The sequence below is a fragment of the Cotesia typhae genome, unplaced genomic scaffold (assembly GCF_013202065.1).
Source record: "Cotesia typhae breed Kobodo isofemale line unplaced genomic scaffold, CoteBio_Ctyphae scaffold_45, whole genome shotgun sequence".
NCBI classification, from domain to species: domain Eukaryota; kingdom Metazoa; phylum Arthropoda; class Insecta; order Hymenoptera; family Braconidae; genus Cotesia; species Cotesia typhae.
Window position 1 is genome coordinate 2942065 of NW_027423777.1, and position 27995 is coordinate 2970059.

A 27995-nucleotide genomic window follows, 5' to 3' on the forward strand; every position below is an offset into this window, starting at 1 on the left:
ATAAATTTGTTGTAGAAAATTATTTTTATAGAAAGTTACCTTTACATTTTTTTACTCGGAAAAAAGTAAACTTTAATTAATAGTAGTCGATTTTTAATAAGTAATAATCAACTGCTAAAAATTACTATTTCAAAAAGTAAAATCGTGAGTTTAATTATCATTATGTAATATTTATAATTTAAATTTTTTCCGAGGATTTTTTTTTGTCGATTTATTTTTATTAGTATTATTTGAAATTTTATAAACGATAATTCATTTTAAAATTCAATTCTGAGTTTTAAAAAATTAGATCACGTCAGAAAATTAAAAATCAAAATTTTGAGTTAAATATTAGACGAAAAAATAATAAGAAATTTTTCTTATAGTAAATAAAATTTTTTATTAAATAAATTCTGATCATTTTTTCCGTATCTCTTATCATTTAGCCATAACTTCAATTCAAAGTTCGATTTTAAAGATGTTTGACTAAATGACTTACTTAAAATATTTAAATTCAAAATTTTGGGTTAAATATTCAAGATACGAAAAATTGATCCCCTGAAAAAAAAAATTAACTTGATTCGAGAGAAAAATTCTTGAAGAAAATAATTTTGAAGAGGGTAATTGTCTTGAATCAAGACGAAAAATTTTTGAATCAAGTAAAATTTCTTTAAATTAAGAAAAATTTATGTTCAAGAATTTTTCTACTGAAATTAAAAAAATTAAATTCTTCAAAATTATATAATTGATTCAAGAACATTTTTTTTCTGTGTCGAAATAATTAAATTCTCTATCAAAAAGGTCAAACTCAAAAGTACTAAATTATTTTTTTTTTTTAAACACAATCACTTTTAGTCGAAAATTTTTTATGTTCGAATCACTTTTTCCCATTAAAAACCGCGTGTATTATCCCAGAAAGAAAGCAAACAAAATTTCACCCCGAGACTAAGACCGGGATTAAAGGTCTTTATAAAAAGTTTGAAAGCCTGAAAATAAAAGTTTAAAGTGAGCTTATAAACAATTTTGTGTATAAAATATCTCCATAAAAAAGTAAAGGTTATTTGGATAATACAGTTAGTCAATAGTTTTGGCGCTAGAAGGATTTAAATTGCAGACTCATTTTGTAAAGGCTCTCTTCTTTTTATCTCTTTTTCTATATACTGAAGCTGAAGAGTCATTTTACCATTCAAAAGCTTTTCACCTCTATTGACTTTCAACAGCATTATTTTGTTACTAGACGAAAATATTTTTTCATCCTTTTAATCATTAATTCATTATTAATAATAATTATTATCATTTTCATGACTTATAATATAAACGAAACAGTAACAATAACAATTGAGTTTAATTAACAAAATGTTTTACGGGCCGTTCAAAGTTATTAAGCAGCACTCAATATTCCACATTCGCGTCGTGTAACATCGTTGAAACGGGGCACGGCTTCTGAATAAATCTCCAGGCTACGTTATTTATATTAGTATTCCTGTTTATACATTATTTGATTACAATTATTTGCTCGGAGAAAATAAAATAGCAATGTTTAATATTCTACGTTGTATTCAGCCTCATTTTTAACAAAATTGTAAATAATATCGTGGATATTGTATAATACAATTCCCGAATTAATAAAATCGATACCGAAAATAATATCTTGAATTATAAAAAAAAAAAAAAAAAAAAAATATTCGAAATCACGTAAACAATTTATTTAATTAAAATCACTTGCAATTTAATTTAAAATTGTAATTTTGGCTATGATAAGTAGAAAATTAAATTTCTCACGAAAAAGCTGACTTATAATTTTTTCAGATCTTCAATTGACAATTCAAAATTTTGATTTGAAATTTTTTTAATATGTAATGTAATCAAACATTTTTTTAGAATAGAATTTTGAAATTAAATTTTGGGTAAATGATGAGAGAAAAAATCTTATAATTTTTTTCGAACACGAAAAAATGAAAAGAGTAAAATTCACTCGGATTCCGGTTAATTTTTTTAGTAGCTGTCACTATAGTAAATAACGATTCTCTCATTTTAAAAAATTACACACTGAAAAAAAAATTAAATTGAATCAAGGAAAAATTTCTTGAACCAAGAAAATAATTTTAAATAGTTTCATTGTTTTGATTCAAGGCCAAAAATTCTTGAATCAAGTAAAATTAACTTAAACCAAGAAAAATTTATTAATTTAAGAATTTTTTTACTCAAAAGAAAATGAAATTCTTCAAAATTATTTACTTGATTCAAATTAATTTTTTTTCTGTGCAAAAAATAAATTGTAGCATTTAAATGATAAATATTACAAAGTGATTATTAAAATGATGATTTTACTGTTTGAAATGATAATTTTAAGCCGTTGATCATTATTTCTTATAAATCGACTATTATTTATTACAGTTTAATTTTTTTTCGAGTTTCTTAAATTTTTGATCCAGAAAATTGATTTTAAACTTTTCCTACATCTTGTAAGTAAAATTCTTAATATTTCGTCTATCTATGTATGTTATATCAAATAAATCCATCCATTACACACTCAGAGAATAGGTGTTGACGCCGAACTACTCGGCGACTGTCATCGCTGTCATGAAAGTGTAAGAAATGGTGATAAGTGATAAGTTACTACTAACTCATTACATGTACACCAGCTTACAGCTTACCTCCAAGTAATTAATCACTTACACCACGGAATCTGATTACAAGTGATTAATCGGGGTGGAAACTCTGATTTTGTTGGTGTACAATACCACTTTTTACTTTTTCCGTTCCTGATACGTCTCATTATCTCTACTTATACTTTCGTCAGCTATATGTTAATACATACATATTATACAAACTAGAAGCGACGAAGAAGGGGAAATGAGGACACAAATTAATGCTATGTAGATTTGAATAGCGCTGAATTTGTTCCTTTGCATGTAATGAGGAATATTATATTATAAATTAGCGTTCGTTTTATGAAATATTGGGCGGAATTTATTTTTTTTTAGTATTAAGGTCATTTTTACGTCTTTAGTTGCTTAAATTTTTAATTTAGAGGATCATTTGAGCAACAAAATGAGATGTTGATCGTCAAAATTCAGAAGATATGTTTTTTTATTCGGACTTAATTCTGGAGGTCCTGGATTCGATTCCTAGTCGTGGTAATTTAAAAAAATAATCAAACTTTTTTGTATAAATATTGTTTAACAAGCTTCATTAAATTTTTATAAATAATTTTTAACATAAAAATGATTTATTGAAATTTTTTTACTAAAAAATTTTTAATTAATTTATTTTTTGTATAACAATCAAATATTTTTTTTTTTTTAAAGTTAAATAAATTTAAAAAATTTCAGTAGCTGTGTTTTAAAATTATTTTTAAATAATTAAATGGATCAATTAATAAAAATTTTTACCAATTTAATGATAAAAAAATTACTTAGATATTTTATAGGTCAGAGATTTTTATTTTTTCCTAAAATCGTTTCCAAAAATCGGTCAATTAGGTTAAAAAATGCCGATTTTTTAACAATGACACTTAGCCAAAGGTCGCAGGTTCAAATCTTAATCTTGTTAATTTTTTATAAAACTTTAAAAAATTAGCCAGCTATTTTTTTTACAAAAATTCTCAAAAATTAAATATTTTTCTTCGAATCATAAAATCCCGGGTTCGAACTCCACACAAGGCAATTTTCTACCAAACAAAACATTTTTCCGAGTAGCGCTTACTCTATAATTACAAAACATAAATAAAAAAAAAAAAAAAAATAGGGCATCACTGCATCGTTTCGTGTTGTCGAAAATTTTTTTTATCTTTTGCTCTTTTACTTTCGTGTCAACGATACTTTGGTATTATATATCGCTTTTGCTCTTCGACCAAACAGAACGCATCAACATTAATATAAATTTCGGGTCAACTTAAACTTGATAGAATTTATTAACTGTTGATAAATTTAATTATTTAAAAATAATTTAAATAATTTCTCTAATTTTTTATAAAAATGAATTTAACTGTCTAAATTAATAAAAAATTCAATTGTTGTCCAGGTAATAAATTAATTAAAAAAATTTTTAGTCAAAGGATAGATTAATTATTTAAACTAATAAAAAATTGAACAAAACCGAAAAAATAAAATTTATTATCGATAATCTTTCTTGCTCTCGCAGATAAATTCAATGAATTAAAAGCAATCTATTATCCACGAATGGATGAACCTTTATACAACTCTTTATACTTCTATTCTGTTCACTTGACTTGCATCCTTTGGATTTTATTTGGCAAATATACATTTGTAAATTGAAAATTGTCTGTTGCTATTGCTTCTGCCACTGGTGCAGATGATACTATACCGTTATTGTCATTGTTGTTATTATTATTATCATACATTCATGTCTACCTATACACATAAATATGTATATATTATTGAAATAGGAGACTAGAATATATTGGAAACTTTTGTGTCAAGATGAATAGTGAATACTTGCACGAATAATAATAATCGATTTAAAACTACATATAATCAATACTATAAGCAATATATTTTTTTTTTTCCAAAAATATATATCTTCATTATGCAATACTTTACATTACTTTAATTAGATTAGTTTTTTTTTTCATTAGAATAACTCTTTTATCGATAAAATATAAAAAAGAAAAGAGCACTTTGCAAAAAATTACAGTTAAACTTCATTACAATTAAAACCCTCCTTTTATTTTTTTTTTATCACTATTTTTTTACTCATAAGACTATTTTTAACGATAAACGCCTAGATTTTTTTATTCTCGTTTTTTTTACCCTCTGAGTTTATTATAAAAAATGTCATGCGGATATATTTAAACTTTAGTAAATAATTTGTTTAAAAAAAGCCGCAACGTCAGCTCTTGCAGCAAAAATAAAAAATTTTACTTCTGCGTTTGAATATTAAATTTACGAGAGGGAAATGTATCGAAAAAGTTTTAAGGATTTTTCAAGAGGAAATCTTCAAAGTTTTTAATTAAATTTCATTTTCAATTACAGTATTTTATTTTTTTGTCTTTTATTACTTTGGCGATTGGAAAATGTTTATTTTTTATTATAAAGTTTTTCCGAGATTTACTTTAATTTTATTTTATTTTATTTTTTTTTTTTTTTTAAATCAATAATATTGAACTGGAAATTTTCTTCAAAATTTTGATTAGCTTTTCGAATTTTCTAAAATTTTATCATTAGTGAAGTTGAAAATTTTTTTTTCAAGCTTCCGGAAAATTTTGATTAGCTTTTCCGAATTTTAAAAAATTCTAAAATTAAAAAAAAAATTGTGCTCTATAATTTTTATTCAATTTTCCTAAAAATTTGAATTGATTTTTCCGAATTTTCCAAAATTTTCCAACAAATTTTCATGATTTTCCAAAACTATTATTTTCAAAATTATAATAAAAAATTGATGTAATTTTCTCAGTAAAATTTTTTACAATTTTCTAAAAAAAATCTACCTCTAAAACAATTTTTCCACCGTTCTAATTTTCTCGGAAGAAGAATAAATTTTCAATGAAGTTATCTCCTAAAATTCTACCAACGTAGGATCTATTCAAAGAAAATGGACTGCCTACAGATAAATAAATTACAGGTGATAGTTGATGTTTGGCGAACATTCAGATTGCCAAAAATAGCGTTCGCCGGGGCGAGTTTAAGTAATTAACCACCAAGATGAAAAGAGTAGTTTTATATTTCAATTCCGAGAAATTTTGTTCAATAAAAGTTTCTGTATTTGTACATGCATGTACGGCACGTAGATGAAAATATAGAGAAATACGGAGAACATTCACTTGATTATCGGGTATCCATTAGTTTCCTTTTAATCCTGAGCCTTGAGCTGTAACGTCATTTGTAAATTATTAAGGTCCCTCAGGAGATATTCCGGCAGTTCAATAATATAATACAGAACACAGAGTCTGTCTCTTAAGGGCGATAATATTCCTCCTATGTGCTGCAGATTATCTTTCCGTTTACCTTGCATCCGTTCTCACTTAAGCTCTCGGGTCCCTCCCGAAAATTAAACCCAATAAATAAATTAATTTTCAAGCACCCGCGAAAATAATCAAGTATTCTGTTCCATCCTATTTAATTTTATTTTTATGGCGGGAAAAAAATTTTATTTAAAATTGTTAAATTCGTAGAATAAAAAAAAAAAAATTTAATACAGCTTACCGCACACATGGAATTTAATTATGTAATTTTTTACGTTCGTTATTTTTAACCTCAATAATCCTACAGTAAAAATTAATGACACTTTTAAGTATTTTATTTGTGAATAACTATTAAAAAAAATTGTAATTAAATCGCGAATTAAGGAACGTCCACGATTAATATAATTTTCTAACCAAAATTCCTTTCCGTGGGCAGAAATAGAATTTTCGTAAATTTTTCCGAGTAATTGTAGACTCACTCTATTGAGTCATGTTGTAAAGTAATGGTAATGATATGCGACCTAAGCCCTGGTGCAATTAACGCTACCAACATCTTGTACGCAGTTGCCGTCAATATAACATGGAAGGGTTAATTCTCGTTACGTGACAATCCAAGCGTGTCATCGCAGGACATTTTATTTCGAATAGAATTTACCCCCTGCAGGTACTAGTGCTAGCTAGTGGTACTTATACCAGTAAATTAGTGAATTAATGAATATATATTGAGTTTTTTCCTGGCATTGACATCTCGGAGGTAACTTTTGTCCTAAATGAACCCTCGGTGGATAATAATGATGAAATCACCGCGATCAATACGGTAAAGTTTTCGGGATTTCGAGGGAAGGATAAATCGTGGGTGTCAATTCGAGGGGAATTCACAAAACTTTTTTTAATATTACTTCTTTTTTTTTTTTTTTTTTTTAGTATTATTGATGGTTTTTACTGAATTTTCTAACGAAAAAATTTCATTCAGATTGATTGTCATGCTTATGTTTTATTCCATTAATATTTATTAGATTTGGAAAGGAATAAAAATGTTACAGATTTACATAGTAACGGTGTTTTAGGGTAAATCGTAAAAATTTACGTTTGGAAAATAAATTTATATTTCTAGAAAGATTGAAAAAAATTTTTTTTTTTTTTTTTTTTTGGAGTAGTAAAAAAGTTTTGGAAAATTTGGAAAATCAGACGAAATTTTTGGAAAATTAAAAAAACTTTTTTTTTTACGATTTACATGTGAAGTAAAAAATTCGGAAAAATAAATCAAAGTTTTTAGAAAATTTTTATTTTTTTTTTTTTTTTTAATTTACTGCAATAAAATTTTTGATAAAGCTAAAAATATCTCACGAATATTTTCTTTATCAAAAAAAAAAAAAAAAAAATTAGATTTGTATCAGCAAATGAAACAAATTGAAAAAAATTTGTCGAGCTTAATTAAAAAAAGTTATTAATAATTAAACCCAATCGACAGAACAAAAAAGCCGAAATTTATTAACAAAGTCGCTCCCAAAGGAATTGAACATGAACACTCCCAAGTCCATTGACCTCAAAAGAGTAATTTGTATGTGAACTGAAGCATAGAAATGATTGTTGAATAAATAAAAATGAAAAGTCTAGAATAAAATAAAAAGGGTGCAATTAAGTCTTGAGTTTTATTAAAATATCTTGAACTCGACAAGTGAACAAGTGAACCAGTCTTTGAGTTAAAAGATTAAAATCCATCTAATTATGTGTCATGAAACAAGTACATATAAATATGCAAACATGAAATGCATAATTTAGGTATATAACAGTACATAAAGCAGGATAAGGAGCTTTGGCGCTTGTGTCGAATAGAAGCTATAAGCTGAAATGTCTGTAAGTTTAGTGCGATGCAGTGAAATTTTATCCAAGATTATCGTCAGCCGAACGAGCACGGAATGTTAAGCGACAACGATGACAATGAAATCGCTGTTATTGTCCGCTGTTTTAATTACTCTTGTGAAATTGAAAACACTTTGTCCTCATCCTCGTCCTCACCAACCCTGCCAACCCTGCCTACAACTACCTCTGTCTTCCCTTTGTCCATTTTCTGTCTGACATTCGGGCACTATTACTCTAATTTATTTTCATTTTCTCTCATCTGTGTTGTCGAGTAGTACTCGATGCTCCCGACAATATTGCTACTATTGCAATTACACTGACCGACACCTATCGGAATGCCCCGTCAAACCCACTGGGATGATTAATAAAAATAAAAACTAAACGACTGTTTTTAATTGAAAGTTATTTTTATCGCAAGTATGTTTTCCTGTTTTATTGAGGTATTTCCCAACAAATAAAAAATAACAAATAAAAGTTTGAAAACAATTAAACTTCAATAAAATTTTTAAAAGGACGAAAGAAGATTTTAGAATCGAATTTTAATGCCATCTAGGGGCGGCAGATGAAACTAAATTAGAATTTCATGTTATTCAATATGGCTGACGGTGTATGTGCCCGTATTTAACGCGTTTTTTGGCATTATGAGGAAACCATGTTCACTCAGTGGTATATGTGGTGAAAAAAAAAATTTCAGATCGTAGCTAAAAAAAATCCAAATTATAATCTGTATAATCTGGATTATACCCAGTATAATCTGGTATTATACTAATTGTAATCTGGGATTATATTCATTATAATCTGGGATTATATTCATTATAATCTGGGATTATACTAGCTACTATCTAAAAATTTTTTTTTTATTCAGTATAATCTGGGATGATATACAATATCATCTTGTTCTTTCCGTGAAGACTAATTTTTAAATTAAAATTAAAATTAAAAATACTCTATTATTTTTAAAAATCTACAGATAATTAAAACCAAAAAAGTAATATGTAAATGTTTGGTTCTTTAATAATAAAAACAAATTTATTGTGAGGTAATATGTGCTCGTTTTTATTTAAATTCACCGGGCGTAGTTTTAATTTCTGTGGGAATTACGATCAAAATAAAAAAAACAATAAGAGCTCCCTAGACTGTAACGACCGGCCTCACATACACGCCCACATACATTTATGTATTTATATAGATCCCCATGATTACTCATTCCTTTGTATTTCTATCATAAAAGTTTTAATTACACCGTATGACATCGTGCGAGATTCTATTCGCGTTATATCACATACTGCCTAAAATACAGTGAGAAGATAAGCCGTTTATTGATAACGGCTTTATTATCATTTATCATTGTTATTATTATTTATTTTTATTAACTGAAACGTGGCATCGAATTGATAAATAAATTTTCGAGCCCCTTCTATTATATGCCGCTCCTATTCCATCAGCAGAATTTAGTTCAATGACTAGAATATAGACTCAGGCCTTAAAGACTCAAGACTAAAGTTCAATAATGACAATGGCAGCGACAATAAAAATAATAATAATAATTATAATAACAGGCTTGTAATGATGGCTTAGATTTTATATAGTCCACGTATTTTTCTAGTCGCTCCGGGGCTTCAATGCAGTCGACATTCAAGTAATATAATGTCTGACTAGTCGAAGTGTCTTTACCAGAAATTTAACTTTTTTTTTTTTTTTTATCCAAAATCACCCTAGAGTTTTTTTTATTGGATCAATTCTTTTTGTGCTAACACTGTAAAAAAATTTCGAAGTGAATTTTTTAATTTTTTATGGACAAAATAAAAATTGCTACGCGTTTAAATTAAAAATGACAATATGCGCATTAAAAAATTGATGATTAATATTTTTCTGTTGACATTACGAATTTTTATATTTAAAAAAAAAACTGCATCGATGTTTTTTTTTAATTTCTTCACGTAGCATTTTTTAATTAATTTAAAATCATAAAAATTGATAACTTTTTACATCAAAATTTATGGACAAAAATTGAAAATAAAATTAACTTTATAAAAATTTCAATATTCCAAAAATTTTTTGACAAATGTAATTAATATTTAGAGCCTTAAAAAAAAAAAAAAGTATGAAATTAAATAAAAAATTTGTCAATTTAATTTTTTGATTTTTTATTTTTAATTTAAAAAATTAGCAACGATTTTAAAAACGTGAAAAATAAAAAATAAATGTCAAAAATATTTAGAAATTTTTAAACGTAAATTCGCGCTTACATAATTTCTTACAAAAAAAAATCTCTTATGATTTTTTTTAATCTTTAATAAAGAGTCTACACTGTAAAAAATTTTTCGACATTTCAAAATTTTTAGAAATTTTTTATTGAAAAAATTTCAATTAAAAAATTAAAAAAAAAAAATGTGACTTGTAAAAAACTTGAAAAACTATAAGTGCAATTTTTTATAAATTTTTTTTTAGTTGTAATTTAATTAATAAAAAAAATCAAAAATTTTTAGACATCTGCTAAAAACAGTAACACAAATATGTGTGTCTAATTTGATAAAATTTTTTTTTTGTGTAGAATTTTTACTTTAATATTATTTAACGCGGTCTCATTAAATTAATTGAAAATTGAATTTAAAAATAAGATTTTGGATAAATTAAAATAAATAAGCGGTAAAAATTGCTAAATAATAATAAAATTAAATCTGAAATAAATTTTTTGAAGTACTTGTTAATAATTTTGAAATCAAAAATTTTTGAAGCTAATTAAAATTAATTTCAGTGTAAAACTTTGATGTTTTTTGAATTAAAATTAATGTTCACTCCGCCGAAAAAAATCCCCAATTTTTTTCAGCTGTTCGAAACATTCGTAGAACTTTTTTGATAAATTTGTTGAAGTTAGTGATAAAAAAACTGAAATGATGTCAAGAATTCCGCTAACATATGGCTACCCGGTGATATACCACAGCCTGTTTTCCTCAAGTTCGAACTCAAAGGCTCAAAACCGCCAAGGTCTCTGGAGTCAGGTATTATTAAATTTCATTAATAATTTTAAGCGTCAGTTTTGAATATTTTGACTCCAAAGTAGATGAAAGAAAAATTTCGGAGCAAACAAAAAAATAAAAAAAAAGATTTCCGAGACAAAAAAGTGAATAGAAGGAGGAAGAAAGCCCGAGAAAATGTGATTGGATATGAAAAAATGGCTCTGCTCCAGATTGCGATGTGTCTTTCAAGGTTTTTAGAGACCTTAGGTTACGTATATATGGATACAGTTTTTAGAAAATTTGGTGTTTAATTTCACTCGGTTGCTTATATTTAGAGAAGTTTAATTTAGAGGAGTGAATTGAATTCTAATGAATTGAGTCTCGTATCTTTCGAGTCAAGACTCAATCAATTGACCCAATTCTTTTGATATTAACTTGGATTTTTATACAAAAGGCACAGTAGGTTAAGGTGAATTTAGTGACCTTAATCCTTTTCACTTGATCGCAATGCTGGATTCTGAGAGTTTTCGAAGACGAGTAATTCGAGTAATTACATTTCTAGTCAATCAAAAGTTCGAAATATTTTATCAGCCGACTTGATTTTTTTGGTTAGAAGTTCTTGGATTAAAAAGAATACTTGCTTTGGTTCGAGAAAAATTTTCTTTAGAAAATTTTGTGATTAATTAAACCAATTCTAGATGAAGTAATTTTTTAAAAAAAAAAAGTTTCTTATGATTTTGCTGAATCTTTAATAAAGAGTAATTATTTTTTCCAACTTTTTACATCAAAATGCAGATGAAATATTTGATTTAAAAAATTGATAAAATAAATTTTTTACAGGAAATTTAATCCTTTACAATAAAGGTCCTTATCAATTTTACCCTATTTCTGATAGTTTATTCACAATGTGGATTTTTGCCAAAGACTTTTTGGTAAAAGAATAAAAAAAAGAAACTATCATTTTTCAACACGTCAGATCTTTACCAAAAATTTCCTGAAACTTTAAATGTTTTCTCCGCATTAAAGCTTCACGATCTGCCAACGGGGGTGAGTTGCAACAAAGTTAAATTTATTTACCCAGAAACCTCCATCCGCATCGGTAAAAAAATAATGCGGGAAGAAAATGCCGAGAGTAAATATAAATATAAATGATTAAGGAGCAGAGAGCTCGCAGTGGAGCAAGTCTTGCGCATATTAACGTCTTGAGTTGATACTACCAGCTCCAACATCCACAGATCCCATATACATATATATTTGACCGAGGAATGAAAGGGTGTGAGGGTGAAGTATCCGCATGGTTACATATCCTCTGGCCATGTGACCTAAAGTGCTTGGCTACACGTCGTGTTAGCTTCAATGTCCTACTTTGAACTTAAACATTTACACTCTCACATCATTATATTCTAGCACAATATTGTAACATACTCTATAACGATTATTATTATTATTATTATTATTATTATTATTAATACTTGAAAAAATATTCCTAAAACATGATTAATTATTGACATGAAAAAAAATGCAATTAAATTTATAAATTTAATTTTTTCAAATTCAATGCTAAAAATTTTGATTATTATTATTATCTATATTATTAAGAGAATAAGAAAAATTTTGTCTCCGGGATAGTCATATGATAAAATCGGTTTTTTAAAAATCTTTAAACATCTTTAAAAATATCAATAATTAAGAAATGACTTTGTTGTCTAGTCAACTAATGACATTTTTAAAGATATAAGCTCATCCTGATGTTATACTCTTCAAGACCTTTCATTTGAGTACCCACATCAATTTTTCATATATTTTATATATTTATATATATTATATATGAAAAATATATAAAAATGCATGTGGGTACTCAAATGAAAGCTCTTGATGAGTGTAACATCGAGATGAGCTTATATCTTTAAAAAAGTCAATATTTAAGAAAGTACAGTGCAATTTAACAAAATTTATTATTTAATACAGCAAAATTTTATTTTTTTTTATAATTCACAAGTCATGGCAGTCACATAGTGACTGTAAGATTGCTAGTTATCATTACTATGATTATTATTATTATAGACCCGAGTATTTACAAATATTCAAATACATACGGGCAATGTCGAGTTGAATTGCAACTAGTGGTGTTACACCTCCCCAATAGCCAAAACAGCAACCTCACTGCAGAAATTCTATATACTCTACTACTCTCAACTCATTTCTATTCTATTCTATTCTATTCTATTCTGTTGTATTCTATTAGCACTATGCTCGATCGACCGTATCATCCCTCTCTACAGAAAACACGACCGGATGTTGCAGAAATCTGTTTGTTGCTCTTGTTCCTGGTAGTGAGAATCTGCTTCACATTTAATCATCTAAAGAAGGCTATATTAAGACGAATGACCTAAAAACTTCCCTTGTTTATCGCAGAATGTATTGTGTTCTATCTTCGCTTTGATAATGTTAACTGGCGTTTGCATTAAAATTAATATCAACATTCGTACTAATTTCGGGACCAAGTTCAAGGTCTATATTTTCATTAGCACGACGTTATCTCCCGTTTCATGACATGTATATTACACCGCGACAATTAGTCCAATTATACGTCCTAGATTCTAGAAAATTCTTACCCGATATTTTGGAAAATTGTTTAAAATCATAATTAGATCGTTTATAAGACGAGAAAAATTTTTTTCCAAGTAATGAGACAGTAAATTGCACTTTTTTTTATAAGTTAGTTTTTGGTTTCACCGCTAGGTGGCTACTCCCTCTCGCTTTTAGAAATATTTTACCAGAATATATATAATAAAGGACCGAATTTTTTTTCTATGATTAAAATACATCATTAAAAATCTTTCATGATGAATTTTTGTATCTAATATTATCAAAATTGGATCAATAATTAAATATTAGACTGAAAAAATTCCTTAAAAAAATTATAAAATTTTTTAAATCACATTTTTTTTTTTTTTTTTTTTTTTTTTTTTTTCAGGGTACAAAAGTAATAAATATATAATTAAAGTATCATTTCCATTAATACATTAAGTTAATTGAAGTATTCATGAGTACACGAAAATAAAATTGAAGGAATCTTTATTAAATAAAATAGTAATGGTGGACTGTCCCCTATTATATACTTCTCATTTAATCATACTTAGAAAGATCCAGAGGCAGCACTGGAAATTTTAATCTCTTTTTACAATTTTAATATCGTATTTTTTCTAATCAAATTTAATACAATAATTATTTGGTGAAATTACTAATAAATAGTAAATTTTTTTTTAAATATTTGACAATGATAAATAATAAAAGTACAGTCCAGCTTTACAATATTTGTATCGTAAATTTTTTTCCGTGTAGCACTAGTTGTTATGTCGTTTTCTCAATTTCTCTCGACTTCCTACAATCAGCGGCGTTACATAAACTTTTAAAAGTAAAGACAGATTAAAACTTATGTCAATAAAAGTCCACCGTGCAGAGAATACGTAATATATATAATATATAATACAAAATAACAACAACAAGAACAAGATACAGAAACTGTAGAGTAAACATTCTAATTTCTCTCTAATTATAATTAGTACTCTAAGATCTGGTGTACAGTAGACGGCAGTTTACTAATTATTATCGTATCTTTGGCATGTTACAGTCTTTCCGAATGTACCGCCAGCACCTGGGATGCCATGTCAGGGAGAAGACCGTAAGTACTTAAACTCTATACTCTTTACAAGTTTAATTTATTAACCCGATTGTTCGTTTTATTTGTTGATATATCAATTCAATAAATTTTCCGGTTAAAATTAATTCGGCTTAACTACTATTCGGAATACCGCGAGCGCAAATATTAGTCCATATTTTAAAGGCTAAATTGCTGATGAAATATACAAATACACCTTTTAATTGATGTCCCAATAAACAGCCGAGGCTTAAATTATATTGGTGAGAATATATATTTATATATTTATGACGAAGGTTTTAGCTTTAGTTGTAGTTATAGTCACACCTAGTTTGCTTCGGTTTAATTGTTATATGCTCATGTGTTCATGTGTGAACTTTTTATTTTGGATATGTGCGACTATTAATTATTATGAGTGAATTGTTAGAACTGGCAAACGTCCAAATTCGATTGTAAAACAACTTTAATATTACACACATAGAATGTCCTCCGTTATTGTCATTTACGAGATTAAAAACAACTTTTGCTTATATTTTTTCGATTTTTTAGATTGTTCATTATTTATTATATAATAAGAAATTTTGGTAATCATTTACAACCGCTTTTTGGGCCATAACTGGGTAAAAAATTAACATTTTCAAATTTTTTTTATTCACAGTGTATTTTTGATAAAAAAATATCGTGAAAGAAAAAAATTAAAATTTCGATAGCTTTTTTACTTTCAAAAGTTAGAAAAAAAATTTTGGCTCTCATTTTTTTGGATAAAATTTTAATTTTATCTTTTTTTGATGTTTTTTTTTTTTTTTTTAAGTACATAAAAAAACGAACAATTAAAAAAAAAAAGTTTTTTATCAAAATTAAAAAAAAATTTATAAATTGGTGATAATCAATTTTTTTTTAATTGTTCATTTTTTTATTTATTTTTTTTTTAAAAAAAAAAAAAATATCAAATAAAAATTTCGTTCAAAAAAATGAAAATTAGAGACCCCACTTGTAAATATTTATCGAAATTTTGGTTTCCTGATATTAAAAAAAAAAAAAAAAAAAAAAAAAACTGAAAAGTACCATTAATTTTTTACTGGAGTTTTATTGAGGTTAAAAATAATATTTAGGTGAAGAATCAATCAGATGAAAAATTATTTTCAACTTTTTAAATATTTTAATTTATAATAAAAATAAAATGTTTCAAGTGAAAATTAAAAAATTAAGAGGACTTTTTTTTTTTTTTTGAATAAATTCAATTTTTGGTATTTTCTATGGACTTTTAAGCGGTGCTATAATCGCTTATTTTGTCTATTATTGATACGCTAAAAACATATTAAAATATAATTTAATGAGATTCTTTTCTTTGTAAACAGAAAAAAAAATTTACTTGAATCAAGTAAATAATTTTAAAGAATTTCATCTTCTTGATTTGAGTAAAAAAATTCTCAAACTAAGAAATTTTTCTTGGTTTAAGTAAATTTTACTTAATTAAAAAATTTTTCATCTTGATTGAAGACAATTAAACTCTTTAAAATTATTTTCTTGGTTCAAGAATTTTTCTCTTGATTCAAGTTAATTTTTTTTTTCAGTGTAGTACTTTATATTTTTATTTAAAATTATTTATTTTAATTATTTTGATTTAGGTTAACGCCAAAATTAGTTAAAAAATTAATTTCTTTAATATAAATAAACAATTTATTGAGTAGCAAAAAATAATTTGTTAAATACTATTAAATATTTATTTCGTGGAAATAAATGGGCTTTAATAAATTATTTAATAACAATTACCAAATATTTGGTAAATCTTATTAAAAATAACTAAATGTTTCTATCAATGCAGTAAAATTAATTAACTGTCAATAAATATTTTTTAACTATTAATAAATTAAGTATTTTTCCAAAAAATATTTTTTCATACCAAAGTTACATTTAATAAATAAACTTTCCAAATGAATGAACTTATCAACAATTAATAAATCCTTCTATCAATGTGTTACAGTTATTTTAACGGGTTATAAACTTCTTTAAAAGTCCAATAAAAAAATATTAAAAATCACAATAATTTATCTTCAATACTCGTAAGAAAAGGCAATAATAAATCTGAGTGATAGCAAGTTAAAGTTGTTAAACTAAAAAGAAAACGTAAATAAATTTTGAAGCCATTTGATATTATTGATTTTGAAATACAATAAAAACCAATTTCCCCGAGTATTCATTAAATAAAGTTCAATATACAATCTATATATATATATAAAAATCACAAAAGAAGAGCTTATATATTATATATTTACTTTAAAAGGTTTTATTTGTTGTTGTTTACAGGAAGCATATACAGACGGGGAGCGCGGAGGTGGAGAAAACTGTACCGCGTTAATGGGCACATTTTCCAAGCAAAACGCTTCAACCGAGTGAGTACTTAACTGGCACCCGCAATAATAAATAATAAATAATAAATGTTAATTGAAAGTTAAAAAAAAAAATTTTTTTTTTTTTTAATTAAATAAAAATAAATTCTAGCGAGCATTCTGCGCCTTTTGCCAAGACCGGATCTGGGGCCTGGGCCGCCAAGGGTTCAAGTGCATCCAGTGCAAGCTTTTGGTCCACAAAAAATGCCACAAAGTCGTGAGAAAACCCTGCTTGAACCTACAACAACAATCGCAGTCGCACGATACACAATTGAACGATCGGAATGGCGACCAAGTGCCGCTCGATTCGTCACCGCAATCCAGCCCAAAGGCTCATTTGGATGACGAAACCGCGGAGTCCAGTGTTATCGAGGATTCACGTCCACGTATGTTTACACGCATATCATTTATTTATTATTCATCATCTACATGTTAATTAGTTGCGTTATTAATAATCAACTTTGATATTTACCGACAAACTGGGTCAGTACACTTGATTTATCCCGATAATTTATAATTGACACCGGCAGATGCCTTTTTTGCTTTAGTGAATCGATAATTTTAATAATTCAGAGTTTTCCAGGCCAAAAAATCTGTTATTTTTGGTTTGAAAGTTAATTTTATATTCTAAAAGTCAAATTTTTAGACACAATATTATTAATACTTAATTAGTAATTAAAAAGTTAAATTTGAAATAAAATAAAAGCCCTTATTTAATTTTTTTTTTTATTAAAATCTGTTAATAATCACAATTATTGATATTTTATGAAAATTTTATTAATATTGCTTACACAATTTGAAACTCAAAACCTACTAATAGAATAATAGAGTCCATTTTTACTAAATTTTTTTTGGTCCTGACTGACACCGCTGGTCTATTTATAAACTTCATTTAGTTTACAGTAAACTGAAAAATGAACGAGTCAATAGTCATTTCAAAATAATTTGAGTTTCCGAAGATTTTTCAAGTGCTTTGACGGATTTTTTGGTTCTGAATATAAAAAGCAAATTTTTACGTGCGAATATACGGACGTTTAGTTACTAGAATAAATATTCGTGGTTTTTAATTGTAATTATAGATTTCGTGCCAACGGGAGGATTGTGCGTACTAACGCTCGTTTGAACATCAAACTTTATTTTACTTGAATCAATACACACAAACTTTAATTCGAGTTTTTTCAATTTTGCTTTCAAATAAACTATCAATACATTGAGAAAATCAAGATTTTTTTTTTTTTTTTTTTTTAGCCAGAATTTTAATGTAAAATTAAATTTTCTAAGTATTTGATTAGACTAGATATTCAATAACATTTTAAGTCACAATTTTAGGGTTAATATTAGAGATACTAAAAAATTATAAGAAATCTTTTTTGTCGGGAATTAAATTTTCTATAAAAAAGGATCTAGTCAATTTTTAGCTACCTCTGATCATTTAGCCAGAATTTTAATGTCAAATTAAATTTTCAAAGTATTTGATTAAATTAGTTACTTCGAAAAGTTTAAAATCAAAATTCTGAGGTTAATATCAAATATTAAAAAAAAAATCATATGAGCCTTTTTGTAGGAATTTAGATTCTCTACAAAAAAGGTCCTCATTAATTTTCTTCTATCTCTTATTATTTAGCCGGAATTCCAATTTCAAACGTAATTTATATAAAATTCAATTTTCTAAATTTTTAAAAATTAAAAAAAAATTTTTTAGAACATTTTAAATCATCCGCAATTTTTTTAGTGTCTAGAATTTTTCAAATATTAATTTATTAAAAAAAAATTTTCTCGTAGAATTATGAATTAAAAAAAAAATGATAACTGGATTAATTAATAAAGCATCTAATTAAAAAAAAAATAAATAAATTCGCAATGCATACAAAAGGTCTTTCTTATATTTTTCATTGTTTTCACTAATCAGAATTTTACTAAATTTTTCAGGCACGAACGATGAAGGCGAAGAATTGGCACTGGACGTGGTTGCAAACGCGGACGGAACAAGCGACCTGCAGCGGCAATATTCACTGGCAGATTTCGAGCTGATCCGTGTAATTGGTCGCGGATCTTACGCGAAAGTGCTGATGGTCGAGCTGAAGCGTACGAAGCGGATTTACGCAATGAAAGTGATAAAGAAGGCGTTGGTGACCGACGACGAGGACATAGATTGGGTGCAAACAGAAAAGCACGTATTTGAAACAGCCTCAAACCACCCATTCTTGGTGGGACTGCACTCCTGTTTCCAGACGCCGTCCCGGCTGTTCTTCGTGATCGAGTTCGTCCGAGGAGGCGACCTAATGTTCCACATGCAACGACAGCGGCGTCTTCCTGAAGAGCACGCAAGGTTCTACGCTGCCGAAATAAGTCTCGCCTTAAATTTTTTACACAAAAAAGGAATTATTTACCGCGACTTGAAGCTCGACAACGTTCTGCTGGACCACGAGGGCCATGTCAAGCTTACCGACTACGGAATGTGCAAAGAGGGAGTTAGAGATGGCGACACTACTGCCACTTTTTGCGGAACGCCCAATTATATTGCTCCAGAGATCCTCAGAGGGGATGAGTATGGATTCTCCGTTGATTGGTGGGCGCTTGGAGTTCTGCTGTATGAAATGTTGGCGGGAAGAAGTCCCTTTGACATTGCCGGCGCCTCGGAAAATCCCGATCAAAACACCGAGGACTATCTTTTCCAGGTGATTCTGCAGAAGACGATAAGAATCCCGAGGTCTCTTTCTGTTAAGGCTGCCTCGGTGCTCAAAGGGTTCCTGTGCAAGGAGCCTAACGAGAGACTTGGCTGTGGAAGAGGTCCTTCTGCATTTTTAGATATTGTCGGGCATCCCTTCTTCAAGGCAATTGATTGGGAAATGGTAAGTTAAAAATTCAAAAATTTTATTTTTATGCAGCCCAAATTTTATAAATTTAAAATGACTTAATATTGGCTGAAAGGTGCGAGATACGGAAAAATTGACAAGGACTACTTTTGTAGAGAATTAAATTTTCTACAAAAAAAGTCTCTTATGATTTTTTCATATTTTCAGTAGTTAGCTCAGAATTGTAAAATTTTTATATTAATCTATTAAAAGCTTTCTTTAGATTTATTAACAAATTTTTTTTTTTTTTTAATTTTTAAATTTAAGCTTAAAAAATTTCTTACTGATTATATTTTATCAAAGCTAATTTTAATAATTTTTTATTGACAGCTTGAGCAAAAGCAAGTAACTCCACCGTACAAACCGCGACTGGACTCGGATCGTGATTTGGCTAACTTCCCACCAGAATTCACGGATGAGCCTGTTCATCTTACACCTGATGATCAGTAAGTATTTTTTATTTTTTATTCAGAAAAATTTTATTTTATTAGAAATATAATATTGATTAAAAAAATGAATTGAAATTTTGATTTATTAAATAATGAATTTTAGTAAATTGCACTGTACTTTCTTAAATATTGACTTTTTTAAAGCTCATCTCTATGTTACATTCATCAAGAGCTTTCATTTGAGTACCCACATGCATTTTTATATATTTTTCATATATACATATATATAATATATATAAATATATGAAAAATTGATGTGGGTACTCAAATTAAAGGTCTTGAAGAGTATAACATCGGGATGAGCTTAAATCTTTAAAAATGTCAATAGTTGACAAAATACAAGATCATTCCTTAATTATTGATATTTTTAAAAATGTAAGCTCATCCCAACATTACACTCATCAAGAGCTTTCATTTGAGTACCCACATGCATTTTTGATATATTTTTCATATATAATATATATAAATATATAAAATATATGAAAAATTGATGTGGGTACTCAAATTAAAGGTCTCGATGAGTATAACATCGGGATGAGGTTATATCTTTAAAAATGTCAATAGTTTACGAGATATAAGGTCATTTCTTAATTATGTATCTAGATAAAGCATTTTCGAATGCAGCCTAAAAACTGATCATAATAAATTAACAATAAAAAAATTTGCAGGCGAGTAATTGAAGAAATAGATCAATCAGAATTCGAAGGGTTCGAGTACGTAAACCCACTGCTGATGTCTCTGGAAGACTGCGTGTGACACGAGCGGCTAGATGAAGAAATCTATCGTGAGGATTATCACCAAGAAGAGTATCACTGTCATTATCATTATCACCGTGACTATGAGCCTCACCATAACTACGATTACAATTACGATTACAACTACCAGCATCAACAGCTGCACTATATCCAAGAACTCCGGAGCAAATTGCTCCAGCAGTCTTCTTCTGGTCATCCTGTTATTTACGGCACTACTGATAGATATAATAATTCACTAAACTCACAAAACATATTTATGGTTAACAATATTTATAACAAGGATCAGATTGAAAACGATAATTCAAATTACATTTATAATCACTACAGATTATCTCCGCCGTCGCAATTTCACTGTCAATCTGATAACACGGTTCATTTTCAACGAATTGAAAATATTAATGACAGCCATCTTGTTAATAATGAAAATGTTAATGATAATGATAATGTTAATGATGATGATGATGATGATGATGATGAAAATAATGGTGATGAAGATCGTAGTTGTACTGACTACGACGACGTCGAAGATAATCCGCGGAAAAAATTGTTAAAACAGATGTTTTGCCTTCCGTTGAATTAATTTATTAATTTATTATTAATTATTATTGTTAGTATTATTTTATAGAATTTTTTAAATTTAATAGACACCACTTTTTTAATGCCAGGATGTCGTAAGCTTTATTCACAAAAAATTTCATTGCAATACTGAAAAAATTTTTCAAATTCTAAAAAAATTTTTTTTTTAATTTTTGTAACTAAATTATTATTAAAAATTTGCATGAATAATTTTTAAAAATTTTCTACACGTGAAATTTTGCATCAAAATTTTAATAATGATTTAGTTATAAAAAAAAATTTTTAATTTCTTAATTTATAAAAAAAAAAATTGTTCAAAATTTTTTTTTTTATTTTGTAACTAAATTATTATAAAAAAATATTTTTAAAAATTTTCTATACGCGAAATTTTAATAATAATTTAATTATAAAAAAAATTTTTCAAGTGTTTTATTTTAATTAAAATAAAAAAAAATTTAGTAAGTGATAAAACAAAATAAAATGAAATTTAATCACTTACGTCATCGTATTTTCAATTATTAATTTACATTAGAATAAAAGTCACTTGAATGTCATTAATTAATTTTAACAAAAATTAAAAAGGTCAGCGTGACCTTAAAAAAAAAAAAAAAAAAAAAAAAAAAAAAAAAAAAAAAGCTGTAAAAAATAAGTGTAATTAATAAAAATAAATTTTGCTTACGACTAAATGGCATTGAATAATTAAAATCTAGATAATATAAAAATTAATACAATGCAAGCGATTTGATAGGAAATTTTTATAGGAATTTTGTTTTATAAAATAAAAATAGTTTTTAAATAACTTCCAAGGTGCTAATCAAAGTCCTGATTAAACCTTTCATTTAACGCATTCCGACTTTTTAAATATTAAAAAATTCAAATAATTATTAAGTAAAATTACAAGTACTGTAATTTATTAATTACTCAATTTTATTTTAATATTTATCTCTTATGGGGAGGAGGATCGAAAGTATGTTATTAATTATCATTGTTATTATTTTTAAACTTTCAAATATTAATTATTAATTACGTTTATTGTTTTCATTAATTACTCTACTAATTTTAATTAATATATTCAGTATTTTTTTTACCTTGATATTAAAAAAATCGTAGAAATTAATGCTCATATTATTTTGTATCGTTTATTAATAAATACTTACACTTAAAGTTATTTTTATTTTTAATTAAAAAAAAATTTTTTTTTTCTACAAATTAATTAGGACTATAAATTACTCAACTGTAAAATAAAAAAAAATTTATCACATTAGATCAGGTAATAATTCAGGTTGTTGATAAGTAATGACTTAAAAATGCAATTAAGCCTTTTACAAGTAAGTAGTGAGTGAAAAAATTTTAATATTCAAAAATGTTTTTTGTTTCAACTGATTTTTATTAAAAAAAAAAATTTTGTGTCAATTTTTTATTAAAATAATTAAAATAAATCAAGCCAAAATTTGGAATTATTTAAAATTAAAATTTTTTAGTTTATTGGCTTGATTACTGGGCCGTTAATAATTTTAAATTATGGAAATTTATATTGATAAATTGTTCGTTGAAAAAACGTTATACCATAGATTATTAAAGTGAATTTATTCCAGGCGATATATCGAGTATTGAATAAAATAGAACATTGCCTTCTACGAATATAAATAAATCTTTAAATTATTACTATATTGAAATTATTATATTATTACTATTAAAATTGCAATGTAAATAATAATTTGAACAAGAGAAGTAATAAATAAACGGAAGCTATTAAATTAATAATTATTTTGAAATTTATTTTTTTACCTTTGAAATTTTTTTTTTTTTTTTAAGCTTAGAAATTTTTTTTTATGAAATTGATTTATCCAAACATTTTTAGAATAGAATTTTAAAATGATATTCTGGCTAAATGACTTTTTTTTTAGAGAATTAAATTTTCTTACAAAAAAAATTTTTTATGATTTTTTTTTTTATCCAAAATTTGATCGAAGAAAATTTTTTTTTTTTTTTAATATTTATTTTCAGAATATAAAAATTAAATTAATCAGTTAATAAACTATTTAAAGGGGTATTTTGGTATAGAAGTTTGAATTTAAGGTAATTTTTTAAGTGTTGTAAAAAAAAGCACTCAATATTTTTACTATTAATTTTTTTTTTAGATTTCAACCCTCCTAGCAATTTAGGAAAAAAAAAAATATTACTTTAGAGTAATGCCGTTACTGTACTAACTAAAAAGAAGCTTAAAAAAAATTTTCACAAATGCAATTGCTTGAAAAAAAATAAAATTAATTTTTGTACCACTTTTTTTGAGTTTTCCGAATTTTTTAAAAATATTAAATATTTTAGTAGTAGTAAATTAGTAAATAGTTTAGTAAAATTTATTTTATTTTCTTTGTTTTAAATGCAAAAATTGGTTTTTTTAAAAAACTTTGCTCTAAAAAATTTTTTTAAAAATTGCGCTCTTATTTCCCTCCTGGTAAAATTCTCACAGAATATTCCTCCAGCACCCTCTACCGTTTTTTTTTTTTTTTTTAATAATAAACTTAATTTCTTACGCAATGGTACAGAAATTTTCATTTTTATCAAGTCAAGGTAAAATTATTTACTCAAAAAAAATTTTTTTTTTTTTTAAACAGCAATTACAAAAAATTAACAATAATTAAATTTATTATAATTTAAATCTCTAAAAAAATTTATAAAATTCTTTAAAATTTATCAAAAATAAAAAAAAAAATATTTTAGAATTAAAAATTTCACAAAATTCAAAATGAAATAAATGCAAGATTTACCGCTCTGCAAGCGACCTGCGCAGTAAAGAAAATAACTGCGCATGTCAGCTACCGCGCAAGTTCAATTGCAATCCACAATCCGCAAGTAAGAAACGAAGCATACACAGATTCCTCTATAGTCACCACCACACCGACAAAAATCCTTTCTACCTCACTAGCAGCAACTGTATATAAAATACACATCCACACTAACATCCCAGAATTCAATACCCTCGCCTAGTCTTAGTCAGTGCCGGTAGGCTGTCAAACAGCGTCATATATTTGCAGCCGTTTTCTCCCAATGCTCCTAACAACGCTAAAAAGCGTCTATTTCACGAAGCATTCTCCAGAAAAAATTATCCTCCCCATCACCAAGATCTCGAGGATCCACGATGAAAAGTCCGAAGATAATCCAGCATCACTGATCCGTAAGCAAAAAAAAATCCATCTTTTCTAAATCTTTGTCTATTTTCCCAATTGATCCAGTCCTGCCCATGGAACTCCCCAGTAGTGTCAGTGTAAGTGCTCCATCTAAATCAAAACCGTTAGACCAAAATCGGCATCATCCCAATTTAGTGATAGTTATAAGTGATTCTCTAATTGGTGGCTATTTCCTCCCGGCGTTTGCTGCACCCACGCGGAGGCATCAGCCTTTTCGAAAAAGGCGGGTAGGTTCATCAAAAAACTAATTTTAAAAGCTAAAACTAAAAAAATAAAATTTCCACAGATTTAACAAAAAAAACCAGTGACAAGAAATGACCCTTCTAAGCCCGGTACGTTTAAAAGGTAAGCAAATAGGCCTCTACGCAGAGTGTTGTTGGTGCTGGTGGTGATAATGCCCAAAAAGACAATCACAAGCCAAAAAGACACTCACAAAAGTTAATAATTCAAAAATGAGCTCTATGATCTACACCCTGTATGGGTTCGCGATATTCTTCATAGTTTTCTGGCTGGGAATGTGGTGCGTCCACATTTTAGCGTTGATAACCGCGCGTTGCAAGCTGCACCGAAAGTCGACAGTTCCAACGAGCTACGAGGTTCCTTTACAGGGAGTTTCGATCATAAAACCCTTGATGGGAGTGGACTCTAATTTGTACCAAAATTTGGAGACGTTCTTCACGCTGGACTACCCGCTGTACGAGATCCTGTTCTGCGTGGAGGACAAGGTGGACCCGGTGCTGGCGACGATAAAAAAACTGATGGACCACTACCCAGCGGTAGACGCAAGGCTGTTTCTGGGCGGCTGCAAAGTCGGGGTCAACCCGAAGATCAACAACATGTACCCCGCGTACGAAGCTGCCAAGCATGAGCTGATTCTGATCAGCGACAGCGGGATCAGGATGAAGGAAGACACCCTGCTGGACATGGTCAGGTGCATGGGAGACAATGTCGGCCTGGTGCACCAGCTGCCGTTCACTTACGAGCAGCGGCAAGGGTTCGCTGCAGCTTACGAAAAAATCTACTTCGGAACTGTCCAGTCCAGGATGTACCTCGCTGCTGACCTGCTGAGAATCAATTGCCACACTGGGATGTCCGCGCTGATCAGAAAGGCTCCGCTGGACGAAGTCGGCGGGTTGAAGACTTTCGGAGTCTATTTAGCCGAGGATTTCTTCTACGCCAAGAGTCTCGTAGACCGCGGCTGGAAAATCACCGTCTGTTCTCAGCCTGCTTTGCAGAACAGCGGACAGTGCGAGCTGCCCTTGTTCCAGGCCAGGTTGAGGCGCTGGGCCAAGCTCAGGGTCGCCATGCTGCCCGTTACTATCATCCTCGAGCCGCTCAGTGAGTGCTTGATCCTCGGGGCTTGTGCTTCTTGGGCCGCTACCGTGCTTTTTGAGTGGGACTCTCTCGTATTTTATCTTATTCATATTCTCATGTGGTTCATGATGGACTGGACGTTATTGTGCGTGGTGCAAAACAGTGCGTTGCCGCTTAATAAACTTGACTTTCTGTTTGGGTGGATCATGAACGAAACTATCAGGCCGTACTTGTTCCTACAAGCTGTCCTGGATCCGTTTATTCAGTGGAGGTCTAGGGTTTATAAGCTCAAGTGGGGAGGCCTCGCCGAGGAGGTTAAGGATAAAGTTAAATACTAGGTTAAGGTTTTTGGTAGCGAGGACTTTTTTTTAAGTTTTTTTAGGATTTATCAACAGATGTTCGGGAGTGTTTTTTAAATTATCTTCTTTACAAATTTTGACAATTCGATGTTCATAACTTGTGGAATTCAAAGTGCATACTTTTGTTTCATGTTAATTTTATTATTTATCATTGTTTGATACTTTGGTGGGTTATGTAAGTGAAAAAAGTTATTCTGAGATTTAGGCTTGCAGTTTTTTTTACTGAAGATAGTTTTGATAGTTATTTTGTATAGAAATTTAAATAATATGTGACTTGTTTGAGAAACTCAGATTTTAGTATTTGAAAAATTTATCTTTTTAATTTTAAAGATAACAAATGTTTTAACAAGTTGTGTTGTTTTTAAGTAGTTAAAATTCAAGAATTTCAAGGTTCTTTTTTTTTTAACTATCATAAATTTATTCAAATAATAAAATTTATGGATAGTTTTTTTTTACAAAAATTTATTCTTAAGTTGAGAATTAGATGTCATTTATTTTATGATAATAGCTGACAAATTTTTTTTTTTTTTTTTTTAATTTGTTACAAAAAAATAGTTTAAAAAATTGCATGGTAGAAATTAAAAAAAAATTAAGTACAATTTTTTAAAAAATATTTTCTTTAATTTAATTAAAAAAAAAAAATATATTTTAAAAAATTGTACAGATAGACATAAAAAAAATTCCAAGTGCAAAATTTTCAAATTAATTTTTTTCAGCTTGTTAAAAAAATTTTTTCTTTTTTTCTTATGAAACAAAAATTTATTCCAGCAAAAATCTTGAAAAAATGCGCATTAAAAATAGAAAAAAAATTTTTATTTTTGGTTTAAAAATATCTGCTGAATAAAAAATAATTACCAGTAATTTTGCTATTTTTTTCAAATCAAAAAATTGAATGACTCAATTAATTGGATTAAAAGTATTACTACCTCGCTACCAAAATATAATTTCTGCAGTTAGAATAAATTAATAGACGCTGTAATATATTTATACATATATAAATAATGAAAAAAAGTATTTATATATACATATAAATATATGTATATGTATCATGACTGATTTCTATAACTCGCATAATGTCTTCATACGCAGTACAACCAGTTACTAGGTTTAGAGTAATTAGAGTTTAATGATTTATTAAATAATATTATAATTAGTTAATTAATTAATTTAAAAAGCTGGTAGACGAAAATAGTTTAAAAAAGTACTAGCAATTTTTTTTTATACTTTGTAAAAAAATAATACATCCGTGTATTTAGTATCTTAATTATTATCATGATTATTATAATTATAGTTATTGTTATTTAATTAACACGGTGACTATTCTCATCGAGGAAACAAAAGAATAAATAAATAAATAATAAGTAAATTTATTTGAAGTCTGCGGCACCCAGTTAGTTATTTTTTTATTCTTTTTTATTATTGTCGTCTACATCTACGTTTACATACTCTGTGAGGTTGTTATTGTTATTTGTGGATAACAATGATAATTATATCATGTGTGAAAATAAAGCAAAGTTGGATTGCGAGTATTGAAGGAAGGAGAACAGAATAACAGATAAAAGATATAAGCAGAGTTGTAATAAGTAGATAAAGGTAAAGATGTATGAAATATGATATGTAAGTACAGGTCTTTTGTGTACATATTGTCTGTTCTGTTCGCGAGGTTGGTGGGTAATGTCAACGAGAGTGAAAATAGTACAGTCTGCCAGTCTGGTGT

At 27.6% G+C, this 27995-nt stretch overlaps 2 protein-coding genes across 6 annotated transcripts in view; both read left to right on the forward strand.

The window, feature by feature from the left end:
• Apkc (protein kinase C iota type) overlaps positions 1-22578 on the forward strand; it is a 34750-nt gene extending 12172 nt beyond the window's left edge. For all 5 annotated transcript variants that reach the window (XM_074257749.1, XM_074257750.1, XM_074257748.1 and 2 more), the window contains 6 exons: positions 14363-14413; positions 16697-16782; positions 16892-17165; positions 18709-19631; positions 19965-20080; positions 20752-22578. In XM_074257749.1, the coding sequence (XP_074113850.1) occupies positions 14363-14413; positions 16697-16782; positions 16892-17165; positions 18709-19631; positions 19965-20080; positions 20752-20839 (1538 nt within the window). In that variant the 3' untranslated portion in view covers positions 20840-22578. The remainder of the gene's footprint in view (positions 1-14362; positions 14414-16696; positions 16783-16891; positions 17166-18708; positions 19632-19964; positions 20081-20751) is intronic.
• A 1735-nt stretch (positions 22579-24313) lies between these two features.
• Positions 24314-26769, forward strand: Glct (ceramide glucosyltransferase). Its single transcript, XM_074257571.1, has 2 exons — positions 24314-24832; positions 24892-26769. Exon 2 carries the CDS (start codon positions 25058-25060, stop codon positions 26255-26257), a length of 1200 nt encoding a protein of 399 aa, XP_074113672.1. The 5' UTR covers positions 24314-24832; positions 24892-25057; the 3' UTR covers positions 26258-26769.
• The last annotated feature ends 1226 nt before the right edge of the window (positions 26770-27995 follow it).

What these genes read in the sequence shown, in the direction of transcription:
- Glct (XM_074257571.1), top strand. Translation starts at nt 25,058, where the DNA reads ATGAGCTCTATGATCTACACCCTGTATGGGTTCGCGATATTCTTCATA.